This window comes from Chiroxiphia lanceolata, chromosome 2 (genome assembly GCF_009829145.1).
Source record: "Chiroxiphia lanceolata isolate bChiLan1 chromosome 2, bChiLan1.pri, whole genome shotgun sequence".
NCBI lineage: Eukaryota > Metazoa > Chordata > Aves > Passeriformes > Pipridae > Chiroxiphia > Chiroxiphia lanceolata.
The window spans coordinates 88,749,529-88,764,455 of NC_045638.1; the positions used below are offsets into that span (position 1 = coordinate 88,749,529).

The 14,927-nt window shown below is 47.2% G+C and overlaps 1 protein-coding gene across 1 annotated transcript in view; it reads left to right on the top strand.

Moving 5' to 3' along the window:
• The first annotated feature begins 1,644 nt into the window (after nucleotides 1-1,644).
• GAB2 (GRB2 associated binding protein 2) overlaps nucleotides 1,645-14,927 on the top strand; it is a 91,726-nt gene continuing 78,443 nt past the window's right edge. Inside the window, 1 exon segment of the mRNA XM_032679125.1 lies at nucleotides 1,645-1,765. Coding sequence (XP_032535016.1) covers nucleotides 1,694-1,765 — 72 coding nt within the window. The 5' untranslated portion in view covers nucleotides 1,645-1,693.

Below are 14,927 nucleotides of genomic sequence, written 5' to 3' on the forward strand. Positions count from 1 at the left end.
AACTGGTCTCTCCATCCTCCCCTGCTCCTAGCTCCATCATACACGCTGCATTGGCAGAGATATGTGAGCTGATCTGACCACAGCCTCTCTGTGCAGAGATTGCCCAGCGCTGGAATAGGATCAAATCCTTCCTTTGGGTAATGAGAAGGTAGAAAAATCTTCCTTTTTAAGTCTTTGCATTTCACTGTCAGAAAAACAAAGCTGTTGAGAAAATACATTCCTAACAAATGACTGACTTGTTCTTTAAGGGGTTATTCCCCTGCTTTATGCATTCTCAAAGATGATAAACAACATATGGCTTAACCATGCTGTCCCCATCTTGAAAAGAGGTGTCATTCCTACCTCCCAGAGGCACTGCGAGTTGCAATTACTGTTCTGAAGTGATGCAAGAGCCTTGCTCGAGCGGCGTTATATAAAGGTTGTTGTTGTTTGACATACAGTAGAGCATCCAACCAGCATGGAGTTGTTATTGCACCAGCCACGGCACAAACATGTAAGGAGGGACCGTCCCTGCCCACAGAGGTTGGACAGGCAGGGAAGCTGAGGCAGGGATGACTGAATGTGCCCAAGCAGGTTTGGGGCAGAGCTCCTGTATAGAGACAGGTCTTAGAAATCCATCTCCAGCAAACAACCCTGGGTTGTGTTTACCATGTGAGCATGGCTAAGAGGACTCAGCTTTTATGGGTACCATGCCCAAGTTTTTACTTTAAAGAATGCAGTGAAAGGAGGTTCAGAACATAACCCAACTCGCAGGTCTGTAGAGGGACGCTTTATTGCTGCCTGAGCGGGGGAGAGGATCAGACTTTGAAATGTACAGTGTTTCTAGATCTGAAAGATGATAGTGAATCTCAGCCAGGGTATAATATGCCGTAATACAAAACCTGGCTTGTCTGCATGAGTCAAATCCCCTTTCAGTGGCCACTGCTCCATTACTTCAAAATCAATAATAAAATACTAAGCTTTTATTGATTCCCCTCGTGTTGTGTTGGTTTTGTTGGTTTGTTTGTTTAATTTTTTAAATTTTATTTTTCTTTTCTCCAAGAGGGTTTTTGGCATCACTAGTGTTTGGCTGTTTCTTGCTCAACCTCTTTGTTTTCCTATGGCACCTTCATCTCAGGCACAAGCCCCTGAGCGCAGCGGGGCTAAAGCCAGACACCTTTTCGAGGTGAGAAGGAGCTTCTCCATCAAGAGAGAGGAAAGGTCCTGGGGTAATGAAACCTTAGAGTGGAGGGGTTGGGGGGGGGAGTGTACTTTTTTATTAAGGCAACGCTGCGCTGCTGGAGATCACCTGCTGCAGTATGGATAAAGTTTCTCTACAGGCACCTGTATCAGTGCGGGGGGAACAGGGACGAGCGGCAGCCCCTCGAAAGCGGCGCGGGGCTGGGCAGCCCCTCTCCCCGCGGGGTTTGTGTCTTTAACAGGGCTGGCGGGGCGCCGGGCGGGCGGAGGCGTGGTGAGCCGGGAAGGAGCCAGTTTCCTGCTTCCCCGCTCGCAGCCGAGCGGCCGCGGCGGCAGGGGGAGGCGCTCGCCGCCCCCCTCATCCATCCCTCCCTCCACCCACCCATCCATCCATCCGCTCACCCACCAACCCACTCCCGCCCGCCCGCCCGCCCTTCCTCCATGGGCCGGCGCGGCCGGCGCTGAGCGCCAGGAGGCAGCGCCCGGCAGCGCCCGGCGGCGCCCGGCTGCCGCGATGAGCGGCGGGGAGGTGGTGTGCTCGGGCTGGCTCCGAAAGTCACCGCCGGAGAAGAAGTTGCGGAGATACGTAAGTCTCAGCCCACCCCACCTCATCCCTGCCCCGGCCCTGGGAAAGCCGGGATCTATCCCCTCCGCCTCCATCCCTGCTCCCCCGCCGCCAGCCCGGGTGCACCTGCCGCCGCCTCTCCCGGCGCCGCGGAGGCTCGGCAAGGCGGGGGTGCCTCTTGCCCGGGCGCGGCACGATTGGTCGTGACTCCCCGCCGCTCGGGGAAGGAGGGTGGGAGCATCTCTGAGCCCCCCGGCTTGTCCCCTGTCCCGCGGTGGTGGGGTGGGAGGTGACGGCCGCGGCTGGAGCGGGCACGCTATGCTGGGGCCGTTCTGGCTGCGCCCCGCGGTGGCCGGGCTCACCCGGGACCTGCGACGGTCACACCCTCGCCTTTGAAGTCGTGTGTTTTAGGGAAGGCTGGAAATACCTTGGTCCCAAGGAGTAAAGGTACTAACGCATCTTGGATCGCCCCCAACATCCCTGTAATAGTCGCTCTCCGCCATCCCGCGCACGGTTCCTATTAATCATTGAACGTCCGAACCCTTTGAAGGTAGCACCAGTAGCGCTTGGATAGCCCTTGTGTCGTTAGCGGCTGAGATCAAACACTTCAAAGAAGTTGTAAAAAGAGGGTCCAAATGCCAGCCCTGTCACATTCCCCACTCATTCGAAGAAATAACTGTTCTTTGCGCTCTCCACCTGACGGTCCCACCATGCGCCACGAGCATTAGAGCTCAGAAACACACTGCCATCCTATGACTCGGCAACATTGCTCCCTGGGATGAAGCTGGGGTCCAACTCACTGATGCCAGTGACCAGCCTCTGCCAGCTTGAGTTGACTGGAACATAGCCTCTGGGAGAGAGCTGGATGCTCTCCCTTCTTGGGGGGATGCCAGCCGGGTCATCCTTTGGTCCCCTTGCTTTTGCCTGTATGCATTTCAGGAATGGCAGGCAGAACAAGTGCGACTGGTGTCTCCCCAGTGCCTGTTATTGATTGATGGAAGCATCACTGCCTACCCTTGAGAGGGAGATGGATGTCTGAAGTCCCATACTGCAGGCTAGAGCAGGACTGGAGGGATGTCTGATTTGTGATGTGGTGCTATTAGCCTTGTCCAAAATGGGTTCAGCCCTGTAGACATCAGTCATGCCACATCCCTTTGCATTAGACTGTGTGTCCAGTCACTCTGGGCAGTCCTTTCCTTGTGCCCTCTTTCCCTTTGAGGAAGTATCATGTTGGAACTGCTAGGGAATCCAGTTCTTTTGCTCCTTGTCCTCCAAAGTGTACTGAGACAAAGGTAAACCTGGGTGTTTATATGGGAAATATCAACCCCTAATGAATATAGGCAGGCTTTGTGGGAAATGGACAGAATGACTTTGTGCACGCTGAACTATGGAGAATGCTTTTAGCTTAATGGAGCAAAGCACCTTCCTCCTGCAGAAATCAACTAATTGCTGATCCTGAGTCACCAGTGGCCTTAACTCATCAAACATCATTAGCTCCCCAGCATCTGCCCCATGAAAGGGCGCTCACATTGCCATCTGAATATCCACCTTGTACTCTGGCATTCCAGCAAGAGCTGAATAAATCTGCTAAATGCTCTACATGGAGGGTGTGACACGCCGGCGGTTAACGCTAATTATTGATGTGCGTAAGAGTGCTTTTCATCTAGATACATCCCAAAGTGCTTTGCAGGCCACCTATGTTTTCAGAGTGTCCTCATTCCCCCAGGAGGAAATGCGGCCATGCTGAGATGTGCCCGGCCGTCCCACGCAGCCTCCGCGGGGCAGGAAGCGATGCTTGGCAGATGTCACTCTAGGGGATCTCTGTGCTGGAGCGGTCCCGGTGCTGTGGTCAGTGGGACTTCCCTTCCAGTCACACCAGTTGCGCCAGCTTCCTGCATCAAAGGCTGGATTTGAAAATGCTGGCCTTAGCTTGGGCTGTGTCTCACTTGGTGGTGCCCCTGCCTTTACTTTTTAATGCACTGTTATTGATATTATTATGTTTATATAGCTTCAGTATGCATTCAGGGTGTTGGTGTGTTGATCAAGTTCTCTTCGATAGTGGTTCAGAGCAGCTTGCTGTTACAGAGCCTGAGGGTGATGGCTTTACTCCTGTAAAGTCTGCCTTCATCTACAACAAACCCACATAGTTGGACTTTGGTTTTCATGCACAAAAGGCGAGTTTTCAGCCACTGTGGTGTTATGCTGGCTTTTGTACGTCCTCAAAGGAAAGGCGCTGAATCGCTGGCTTTGCCACTTTCCTTATACCTTCAGTTTATATTCTGCTTTGAGACCTCAAAGGAGAAATCTCAGGCTGCAGGATGCTGCTAATCGGGTTTGAAGTTCCTGCTCTGGCTGTATTGACACAGGGTAGATGATAGATTTATTTTTTCTTTGACAAATGCATTTCAAATGTACGTGTCTGCACATGGGTGTGTTGCTAACGCTGTCCTTGAAGTGCTGTGCTTTTATAAGCCTGGTTTTGTTTTGCTTTTATTTTTCAAGGAGATCTTTGGCAAGAGAGGAAAGTGCTAAATTTTCTCTCTAACTTCTATCCAGAGTGATCGGGGAAGGGGACTCTTCTCCACACCTGATCCTTGCAGCCTTAATCTGCATTTACAGCAATACCTGCTGTTTCACTTCAGAGGATTGTGTTTATGTGAGATTGTGGGATATTTTGTGTAGGACCTCTGTACAATGCTTGGGGAAATACTGGTCGTATTAGTTTCTATTGTGTTGGAGGACATTCAAATGATCAAATGATGACTGCTTAAAGGTTAAGACAGTGTAACTTTTTTCTGCCTTGTAACTGCGGACAGGGGTTCATGTAGACCCTAGGCAGTTTGGCTGTAAGTGCTACTGTAGTATTGCTAATAAAAGCTAAGCAAGCAACTGAAGGTCAAAAGTAACAGAGGTACCAAAATACCTCCTTCCACCTCTGTTCTGCTTGGGACACCAAGCTCCATCATCCACTTGCTTGATTCCTTTTTTTCAGACAAACACTTTCGTACATTCATAGAGTGGTTTGGGTTGAAAGGGATGTTTAAAGCTCATCTAGCCCAACCCCCCTGCAATGAGCAGGGACATTTTCAACTAGACTAGGTTACTCAGAGCCGAATCTAGCCTGGCCTTAAATGTTTCCAGGGATGGGGCATCCACCATCTCTTTGGGCAGCCTGTGCCAGTGTTTCACCACTCTCACTGTAAAAAAGTTCTTCTTTATATCTAGTCTGACTCTATTCTCTTTCAGTTTTAAAAGCATTGCCCCATGTCCTATTGCTACAGACTCTGTTAAAAAGTCTGTCCCTACCTTTTGCCCTTCTGATTTTCATGCATGGAAGGGTCTTCTAGTATGCACCCACAAAGCACAGAACTGTCTTTTAATTTTCCTCCTGGCTCCTTCTTAAAACACCTATGAAAAAAAGAAAAAACCCTCAATCCCTAAACAAAACCCTTGACTTTAGTTGTGTGACCGATGAGCTGAGACCAGTGCATGTTGTGCCGGTCCTGTACTGACTCACTGTCTCCTGGTCCTCTCCCGCTGGACGTGCCTGTCTGTTTTCTCCTCTGTTAGACGTGGGTTTAGAGTGGTGTTTTGTGTCTGTCCGCTGCCCAGCATGATGGGGTTCGGGGGTGGACTGTCTGGCAGACAAGCAATGTGAAAAATAACTGCTGTCGTAGAGCAGCTCAGCTCCCTATCGTTAGATCAGTGCGCTCTGCCTGCTCATTTATGTACCATGAAGTCAGAGTATTTTCTGTCTGGCTGAGATGTATGTCTGCAGTTCTGACTAAAACAAAGGCTTCTCATCGTGTACTGGTTTTACAATGCTTTAATGCTTTGGGGTTTTTTTTTCCCCCCTGTCTGGTTTAACTGGGGGAAGTTTAGCTTTGTGCATCAATGGTCCTTTTTACATCAAGCAGAAGAAGTTTAATCATTGGAAGAGCTGCTCCTCTTCAATGGGGTGAGCAAGAAGAGGTTAAGTGGGGTATAATGGACTAATTTACTGGTCACAGTCCTATTCCTAGGGTAACTCCCTGATGAAGGGCTTCTTTTGGTTCTTCTTATCCCACCTGAAATGTGTAGCAAGGATGTCCTCCTTAAATGAGAATGTGGGATGTGGACTAAGTAGGACCACTGGAGCAGAGATGTTACAGGCTGCTCAAATGGTGGAGGTGCCAGGTGGAGTTTGACATGGTGCCAGTTGAGGTGAAATTTTATATGAGGGGGAAGAAAGAACATCCCTTTATTGTGCAACAAAATACAAAAGATGGATATTGTGCAAAATTATCTCTTTTTTTTCCCCTCTTCTCTCTAAGGACTTTTAATGGGTTGTTCTCGTGTTCAGCTGTGCCATGCCTAATTCAGGATGCTCCCCTCTACCAAAAATAGGAAATGGTTGCAGAGACTCCAGAGAAAAGCACCAAAAAAATGAGCAGAAACCTAGGAAACATGGAAAGACTGAAGGAAATGAGGTTGTTTAGGGATGAGAGGGCTGAGAGGAGAAGTAGCGGTCACTGAGTATGTCTAAGGTATCTGTGAAGGGGAAGGGAGTAAACTGCTCCGCATGGCCAGTGGTAGGAGGCCAAGAAGTGCTGAGCTTGAACTGCAGCAAGGGAAACAAGTGTTAGGAAAAACTTCCTAACCTCTGATTGCCAGAGAAGTGAAGCAGTGGAATAGATGTTTGGGATGGGCTTGGTGTCTCCATTGTGGCAGTTTTGAAGCGCGGGTTGGCCAAACTCTTCAGAGGGCTGATCCTGTTTTGAGGCAGTGGAATAAATTTGACAAATTCTCCAAAAGTTCCCTCCAGTGCTAGTTTAGGTGAATTTATGGATTTTGAGCCTGGATCCAGGGAGGGATAGCAGGGAGGCTTAAGGGCACAAATTATGTCACCTGGGTCTACTGATGGGACTCAGGGAAGTCCTGTGACAAGTTCTTTTTAGAAAGTTTTGACAGCACTGAACTTCATGACTTCACACTTACTCCAGCTGTGAAGCTGCCTGCTCCTCCCATGTAATCTCCTGGCTTGATTTAGATGTTTTAGCTGTTGTCATCAGCCAGATGATTCAGAGAAGGGATGAACACTTGCTCCACCAGAGAAGGTTTTGCAGGTCAAGGGGTGCATTTTGCTTTCAAGGGCAGTGCCTGCCAGCACTCCTACCACACCAGCTCTCTTGTGCAATGCTGCACAAAGGTCCCTCTCTGTAACTTGTTTCTCTGCTGCATCATTGCTGATGAGTCAAAACACACGACCTCTTCCCTTCAACCTTCTCTTGGGGTCATTTTGCTTGAGTGTGTGGCCGTATTCCTTTGCCCACTTAACATTTTCTGGAAACAGTCAGACGGCGATGTATTGTCATTGCGATACGTGTGATCTAATAACATGCAGATACTTGAAGGATGGTTATGGGGATGATGTGATGGACTCAAACTCTTCTTGGTTGTAGCAGATGACAAACCACAACCCAGCTTTGGAGGTTCACACTGGGTCTTACGGAAGCCAAGGGTCATGGTATAGAGGAGTAAGTTCCCACAGAGGCTGCAGTCTTTGGAGGTTTTCAAGACTTGGCTAGAAAATATTCCAGCTGGCCTGGAACCTCAAATACAAGACTGGGCTAGAGACCTCCTGACGTGCCTTCAGCCCAGTGTTTCTTATACCTCTGTGACAAAGCCCAGCCTCTCAGAAGCAATTGGGCTGCATTAGCCCAGCTCCCTGTGAAGGTGGGTAGTCCTTGTTTTGTTTGCTGCCAACACAAGCAGCCTGGGAGAAGTACTGTGCTAGGGCAGCTCTTCAACTGCTGAAACTCAAAGTAGTTTGGTCAGGGCTAACCCGAGGTGCATTGCATCGATCGAGGTGGACATGCCCATAGAGGTAAGGAGTATGTGTGTTGTGTGGGGAGTGAAACCAGTGTATTTTCCTGATACTTTGGCTTTGCTGAGATAGCTTGAGTGAATCTCCAGCTATCTGTCATGACTTCAGAGCAGGGTGATGGTCCTGGCACTCCACAGTCAATGTAAAAGATTGATGGTGGCAAAGCACAGGCTAAACTTAAGACAAGCAATACTTAGGGAAAGTGTATGAGGAAGCTGGCTTCGTTTCTCTTTGAAAGCAGGAGTGATATTGAAACCATTTTTTTTCTCTTTTTCTTTTAGCAAGTATCAGATGCAAGACATGATGTAATAGTGTTTACCAGACTGAAGCACATAAATTATAGTAGTGACTCAAAGGCAGAAGAAATATTATTTATTTGGATTACAGTAGCAGCTGAGGTGATTGGGACTGGGGATGAATGTTCTGGGTGTTTGGGGAGACCACATCTGCCCTGAAGGGTCTGGTCGGATGGGGAAACCAAGGCATGCAACAAGTCAGTGGTTTGGCTCACTTGTGTTCAGGGTCATTCCCAAGCTGGGAACTTGACTGTATGGTTTCTACCTGATACAGGGGTTTCTGAGCTGCTTGCAGGCTACTGGGGATGTGTGAAGCTATGGTAAGGGATTGCAACTGGTCCGGAGAAGTACATAATACTTCTAGCGGGGATTTAGATGATGAGGGTGCCAAGGTCACCTGGAGGCTCTCTGAGATGAATTGATGCAAAAGATCTGGAAATTACTGCTTTTAATATAAATGACCCTTTCTTTCAGTACTCCTTTAAGTCTTTAAAGTCTCACTTCCGTCTCATAGTACTTAGGTGGATCTTGCATCACCTAACAGTGGTGACAAAACATATCTATCCCTGTTGTAGGAGGTATGAAAAGTAAGGAAGAGAGATTTGATTTACTTCAGAGAGCAGATATAGAACTGGAAGATGTTTTGCTGCAGTTCTGCACAGCCTCTCCACCTCTCAGCCTTTCTCCTTGAAGTAGACCCATCCTGCCAAAGATTTGGGCAAAAAGAGTTTAAGCCCAGGATCAACAGTATGCAAATGCTTATTATCCCACACCATCCTTAGGCTGGGTAATTTTATGGAATTTTAATGGCGGCACACGTAGGCATATCGTTTGGTCAAGAGGTGTTGTGTTAATGCAGACTGTTGTGATTTCTTCATCCAGAGCTGTGAGTAGGAAGCCTGGCCCTGTCATTGGGTTGTAGAGATCCTGGCTTATGCCACCAGTTGGGGCACTTGGCCCTAGAGAGGCTCTCAAAGTTGCTGAGCATCCAGAAAGTCTCCTGGAACATCCTGAAATTCTTCTATGGGTCACTGAGCAGCACCTACAGCAGCATTCCTCATGCAGGTAATTAAGCTAAGGGCAGACCTGACCTCCAAAGTTTCAGTTGGTATCTCCACGGTTTAGCAATAGTTACTGTAATTCTGTTTAAATAATAAAAATAGGTTGAGAAAGGAAAAATCCTCATTCTTGTTTGTACATCAGGTGGTCTCTGTGCCTTATCTCTGGTCCTTCCCCAATATGTAGTGATGCCACCTTGAGAGGAGCTGAGGAGAAAAAGGCTGGGTTGGTTTTTTGTTTGTCTTTTCCAGTCTCTCACCCCAGCTGAGAAGACAAAGGGGTTAGCAGTGACTTGTTTACACTCTTGCAAACCACTGTCTTAATATCCCACCATGACTTGATGCTTTTACGCAAAAGCTTTCAGAGTTGCTGATCTGGAAATGCTGGTCCCTCTTGCAGAGGGACAGGTCAGCTTGCTCCTCAGACTTTTTCTGTCAGAATCTGGAGAATTTGGATCAGCACTTGAACACCTTGCTGCCAAGTGAAACCAGCGTTGTCGTTATCATGTGATTATCATGGGTTAAACCAGCAGTAAACTGGCACTGAATGTGGGAGACTGTATGGATGGAGCCAGTGTAGAGCATGGCTGGTGACTGGTCATTAATGGGGTTCTGCAGGACTCAATATTAGGGCCACTGCTCTTCAACATCTTCATAAATGACTTGGATGCAGGACTCGAAGGGAAACTAAGTAAGTTTGTTGATGATACTAAATTGAGGAGATGTTGACTCCCTCAAAGGCAGGGACACCCTGCAGAGAGACCTGAACAAATTAGAGGACTGGGCAATCACCAACCATGTGAAGTTCAACAAGGGAAAGTGCTGGATTCTTCACCTGGAATGGGCTAACCATGGGTGTTCGTATAGACTGGGGAATGAGATGCTGGAAAGCAGTGCTGGGTGTCCTGGTCTGTAGCAAGTTGAATATGAGTCAGCAGTGCCCTGGCAGTCAGGAGGGCCAACCATGTCCTGGGGGGCATCAGGCAAAGCATCGCCAGCCGGTCAAGGGAGGGGATTGTCCTGCTCTGCTTTGCACTGGGGCAGCCTCACCTTGAATACTGTGTGCAGTTTTGGGCACCACAATACAGGAAAGATATTAAGCTATTAGAGAGCATCCAAAGGAGGGCAATGGAGATGGTGAAGGGCCTTGAGGGGAAGCCGTATGAGGAGTGGCTGAGGTCAGTTCAGCCTGGAGAAGAGGAGACTGAGGGGAGACCTCATCATAGTTACAACTTCCTTGAGAGGGGAAGAGGAAGGGCAGACACTGATCTCTTCTCTTTGGTGAGCAATGACAGGACCTGAGAGAATGAAGCTGTATCAGGGAAGGTTTAAGTTAGATATAAGGAAAGGTTTTCATCTCTTTTTTTTGGTAGTTGGACACTGGAACAGGCTCCCAGGCAAATGGTCACAGCACTGACAGAGTTCAAGAAGTGTTTGGACAATGCTCTCAGGTACATGGTGTACAAAGAGGAATTCCTCAAGGTCAGCATGCAAACCTGCACAGTGCCATCGTACAATATGTCATTGATCATACCTAGCCACACAGCAACTTAAATACATGCTGTGTTTAAACAGAGAATTAAAAAAAATAATATTAAAAAAGTAAAAATCAGCTTTGGTCAAAAAAATTTCTCCTAGTTGTCTTTAGCCTGCAAGCTGTACCTTTAAAGGACAGGAGGAAAATCTGAGTGCTGGAAGCATATGTTTCTTGCTGTGTAAGATAGCCAGTGGTGCCTGTTTCTCCAACGAATCTGGACTAAGTCCAGCAACCTGGGAGGGTGATTTCATCTCTGGATTTGTCTTTTCATATTTGGTTCCTATTTTCTTCTGAGCTCTTGCGCAGTTTTCCTGGAGAAGGTTACGATTTGGGAAATCTTGCATCAGTCTGGTTGCCTGCATTACACCAATACCTAGAAATGAACTTCTCCATCCAAATGTGAATATTCTCACACCAAAATGATGTGTGTTCAGGATAGGAAGGTCATTCTTGGGCCAGAAATGGGACATTTTTATTTATAGTTTAAATCTGGCTTTGAGACAGGACCAGTTGAGAACAGCTCTTAGACATTTCTGATTTAAGTGTTCAGAGTGCTTCTTCTTTTCTGTTGCTTGAAAAGCTTTTCTGTCTCTACCTACTCCAGACTCTTTCATATGGCCTCTGAATCTTTAAATCCTGAATGTTGGGTCTCTCTGTTGACAGAAATAATAATCTATTGATAGAAGTGAGAATCTATTGACAGAAATGTCTTCTGGTTGTTTTTTTGTTATTTCTTTTGCTTTTTAATGCCTTTTGGACACATCCAAACTATTTCCATCATATCTCCTAGATCAAAGATGCTGTCCTAATAGGATCTTGCTACTTGTTATGTATCTTATTCCATTTAAACCTGGTGTTTTCCAAAGGCATTTGCTTTGGAAGGCATTTAGACATCTCTTTGGTGGAGTTCCAGCTCCTGCATCCATATGGTAAGATGGAAATAACATTTTGAGTCAAAGATTTGTGGTCCTCTGCATTTCATAGATTTTCAGTGATTAAGTTTTGCTGATGATCCCAGCTGCTGCCTTGCCATTTGGGTTCCTCGCTGACCTTCAGAACATCCCCATGGACTTTGGTGTGACTGCCAGAGGTTGCAAGTTGACTTGCTAAACCAACTTCCTGGCCACTTAACATAATACCCAAACAGGGATTATGTCTCGTTTCCAAAACTGACTAGTAAATGTTCTTTTCTCTCCTCTCCTCTGGTGACACTGAGGTGTCTTGTAAATTTTCAGCTTCAAAGAGCCATGTTTTGTGTACACTGTAGGTCTTGTACTGTGTGCTGCTGTTGAACAGGGTGATGGTTATGTTTATCTGCCTTTTTTTATCTCATAGTAATGTCAGTAATGATGCTTAATGGGGTTATTAGTCATTGCTACCAATCTGTTCTTCAGATCTTCATCCACGTGCTTATTTAAGGATCTTTTGGATTTCTTTTGTTTATTTGTAGAGGGGAATATGTGGTTTTACTGCTCCCTCGAAGCTCTTGACTTGAAACAGTGCCCATGGAAAAGGAAAGGTTGGCTAATTCAGCTCAGGGTTTCAGTCCACCTTCGTTGCCCTTCCATTTAAAAGTCCCCTTTACCACCCCTGTAGAGGCCACCTCAGCAACTCCAGATCTCCTTTCTTCTCGTACTGCTTTCACACAGGTGCTCTGTTTGAGAGTCATCCAGCACAGGAAGGGTCAAACACAGTAAGTCATAGAATCATCGAATCACAGAATGGTTTGGGTTGGAAGAGACCTTAAAGGTCATCTAGTTCCAACCCCCCTGCCCTGGGCAGGAACACCTTCCACGAGACCAGATTGCTTAAAGACACATCCAGCCTGACCTTGAACACTTCCAGGGATGGGGCTTCCACAGCTTCTCTGGGCAACATGCTCCAGTGCCTCACCACTCTCACAGTAAAGAATTTCTTTTTAACATCTAATCTAAATATCTCCTCTTTTAGTTTCCCCTTGTCCTGTCACTATCTGCCTGTGTAATAAGTTGCTCTTCTGTAAGCTCCCTTTAAGTACTGGAAGGCTGCAATGAGGTCTCCCCAGCGCCTTTTCTTCTTCATGTTCCTTCCATAAATGCCCCTCTGTAAATGCCCCTTCTGACTTACTGCCAGCATAAAACAGCCGCTCTGCTTCCATGCCATCAACACCGCACACAGCTCCTTTGATTCTGAGTCACTGTGTTGTTCCTAAATAGCTCCCTCCAGATAGGAAGCTCCCAGGAAAACCTCTTTTTCTTTGACCCAAGAAGAATCGATGACTTGAGGCTTGTGTTCTGCCCCCCTCTCGCCTTCCCTGCCTGTCTCGCCCACTGTCCACCATACGTTAACGTCAAACCAGAGTTTCCAGTGGAGCTGTGGGAAATAGAAGGTCTCATTGTTCTGGGGGTCAGGGCACAGGGCTGGGGTGGCAGGAGAGAGGGGAGCAGAGTTGGCGGCTGAGCCCTGCTGCTACCTCCAGCATGGCCTTATGTTATCCATAGTGGCAGCCGGGCACACAGTGAGCACTCTGTAATTGTGGCTTCTTAAAGCCCTTGAGGGAGGGGAATAAATAATGTAAATGAAAGGAATAAAAAGAAGAAATGCAGAAGATACAGGGTATAGGGAATGACAGGGAGTGTATGGGCTCCTTCTAGTAGTGCTAAGCAGGAGGAGATGCTGAGAAATTATGTTGATTGGTCCCTGCTCAAGGCTTGAAATTGGGGATTGAGGTTTGAACTAAGCCCTGACTATGCAGGTCCCTCTCTGAGCCCTCTGTGTGCATGGAGTGAGTCAGGACAGGGAGCAAGGAGTTTTCCTGCCAGCAATCAGGACTTTATCCTGCAGCAAAGTGTGGGTGGGTGGACCCCTGACACCAGGGGGTGTCTTTGGAGAAGGGTGACGAAAGTGATTAGGAGCCTGAGAAAGCTTTACACAACAGGCCTGCAGTGAAGGACGGCCACCTTTCAAAGAAAGTGAATGAGAAAGTGCCCTGATAAAAGTCCACAGGGCTGCAGTCCACAGAGCAGAGGGTTAGCATTTTAGCTTGGCTTCTGGGACTTCTTATGTGAGCACCCCAGGGTCCTTCTTTCAGGGGGTGGCTCAAAGTGTTTGGCACATCGCCAAAGAGAGAGGCGTCCCAACCTATAACCTGAATCCACCCTTGGAGAGGCGAGATTTGCACTCAGAAGAGGTGATCAGATGTGTCTGATCCCTCAGCATCAAACACAGACAAGGAGCTGCTCACGGATGTTAAAGCTCGTAAGATCTTTTTGTTTCTTCATCCTTTAGCAAGTTCTGACTCTGCTGTTGATGTGTGATGGGGGAGAAACATGCCTCCTCCTACCAACTCTGAATTTACACCTTTTAAAGTAGATGAGACATGAATAATGCGAATATCTGCAATTTTAGAAGTTGATACCATGAAGAAAACACTGGGAAGGGAAAAAATGATATTTTGAGGTTTAAACCAGTCAAACATTTGAGGGCGGATCTTTCCAAGGGATGGGGCTCCCTCCACTTTTCTTTTCACCTTTCACCTGTCACAGTTGCCACCTGTAACAGGGCATCCTTTAATCTGAGACTAGTTAGATTCACCTAGCACCATGTCCATAGAGTTGCTCCCAGAGCTGTTTTCAGCTATTGCCTTACATTCCCTTCAAAGTCAACCCAAGGGAGGGCCTGAAGGGATCAGGCCATTGTCTCAAACACTTGCAAAACAGCATTGGCTGAGGCTTTGACTGGGAATCAATCAATACACTCCTTTTAGCATCAAATCGGTACAGCCAGCTGGCATGCAGGTGGGCTGATGTATCATACGCTGTCACGGGGACGTGTTTCGAGGAGCGAGGTTTCAAGGCAGAGTCATGTCTCAAGAAGAAGGTTGTCCACAGGTTTTTGTTTTGTTTCTTTTTGTTTAATACTGAAGGCACTTCACATGCAGCAGAAGGCAGGGAGTCTTACGGATTGGTGCCATGGATGTTGCTTCACAAAATACTCTATGCTCAGTAGTGTTAGATGTTCACAATGCAGTTAACAATGAGTATTTGTCTTGGGGCAGATGGAAACGGCCTCATGTGTTGGTCTAGGCTGGAGCTGCAAAAAGGATGTAAAGCAAATCCTGTCTTATGCAATGCATAGGATGTTTATGAGGCTTTTTGTATGTGTTTTCAGTTAACTAGGGTGTTTGATGAAAATGTGCAGTTGGTGATTTTTCTCTGTTCATCCTGCTTCTTGGAAGAGTCTGCCATGACCAACTCAGTGCTGTTAGGTGTTGTTATTAAGGCCGTTGGGGTGAAGCGTGGACCTGCTGCTCTGACACACTCGGAATTTCAGATAGAATTGAGTTGTTGAATATCAGTTGGGGATGAGAAGCTTCAGGATTTGCATTTGTAATTAAGAAGAACTTTTAAAGCCTGTTCTTTGCATTTCTTTGTACCTGAAGCCTCGC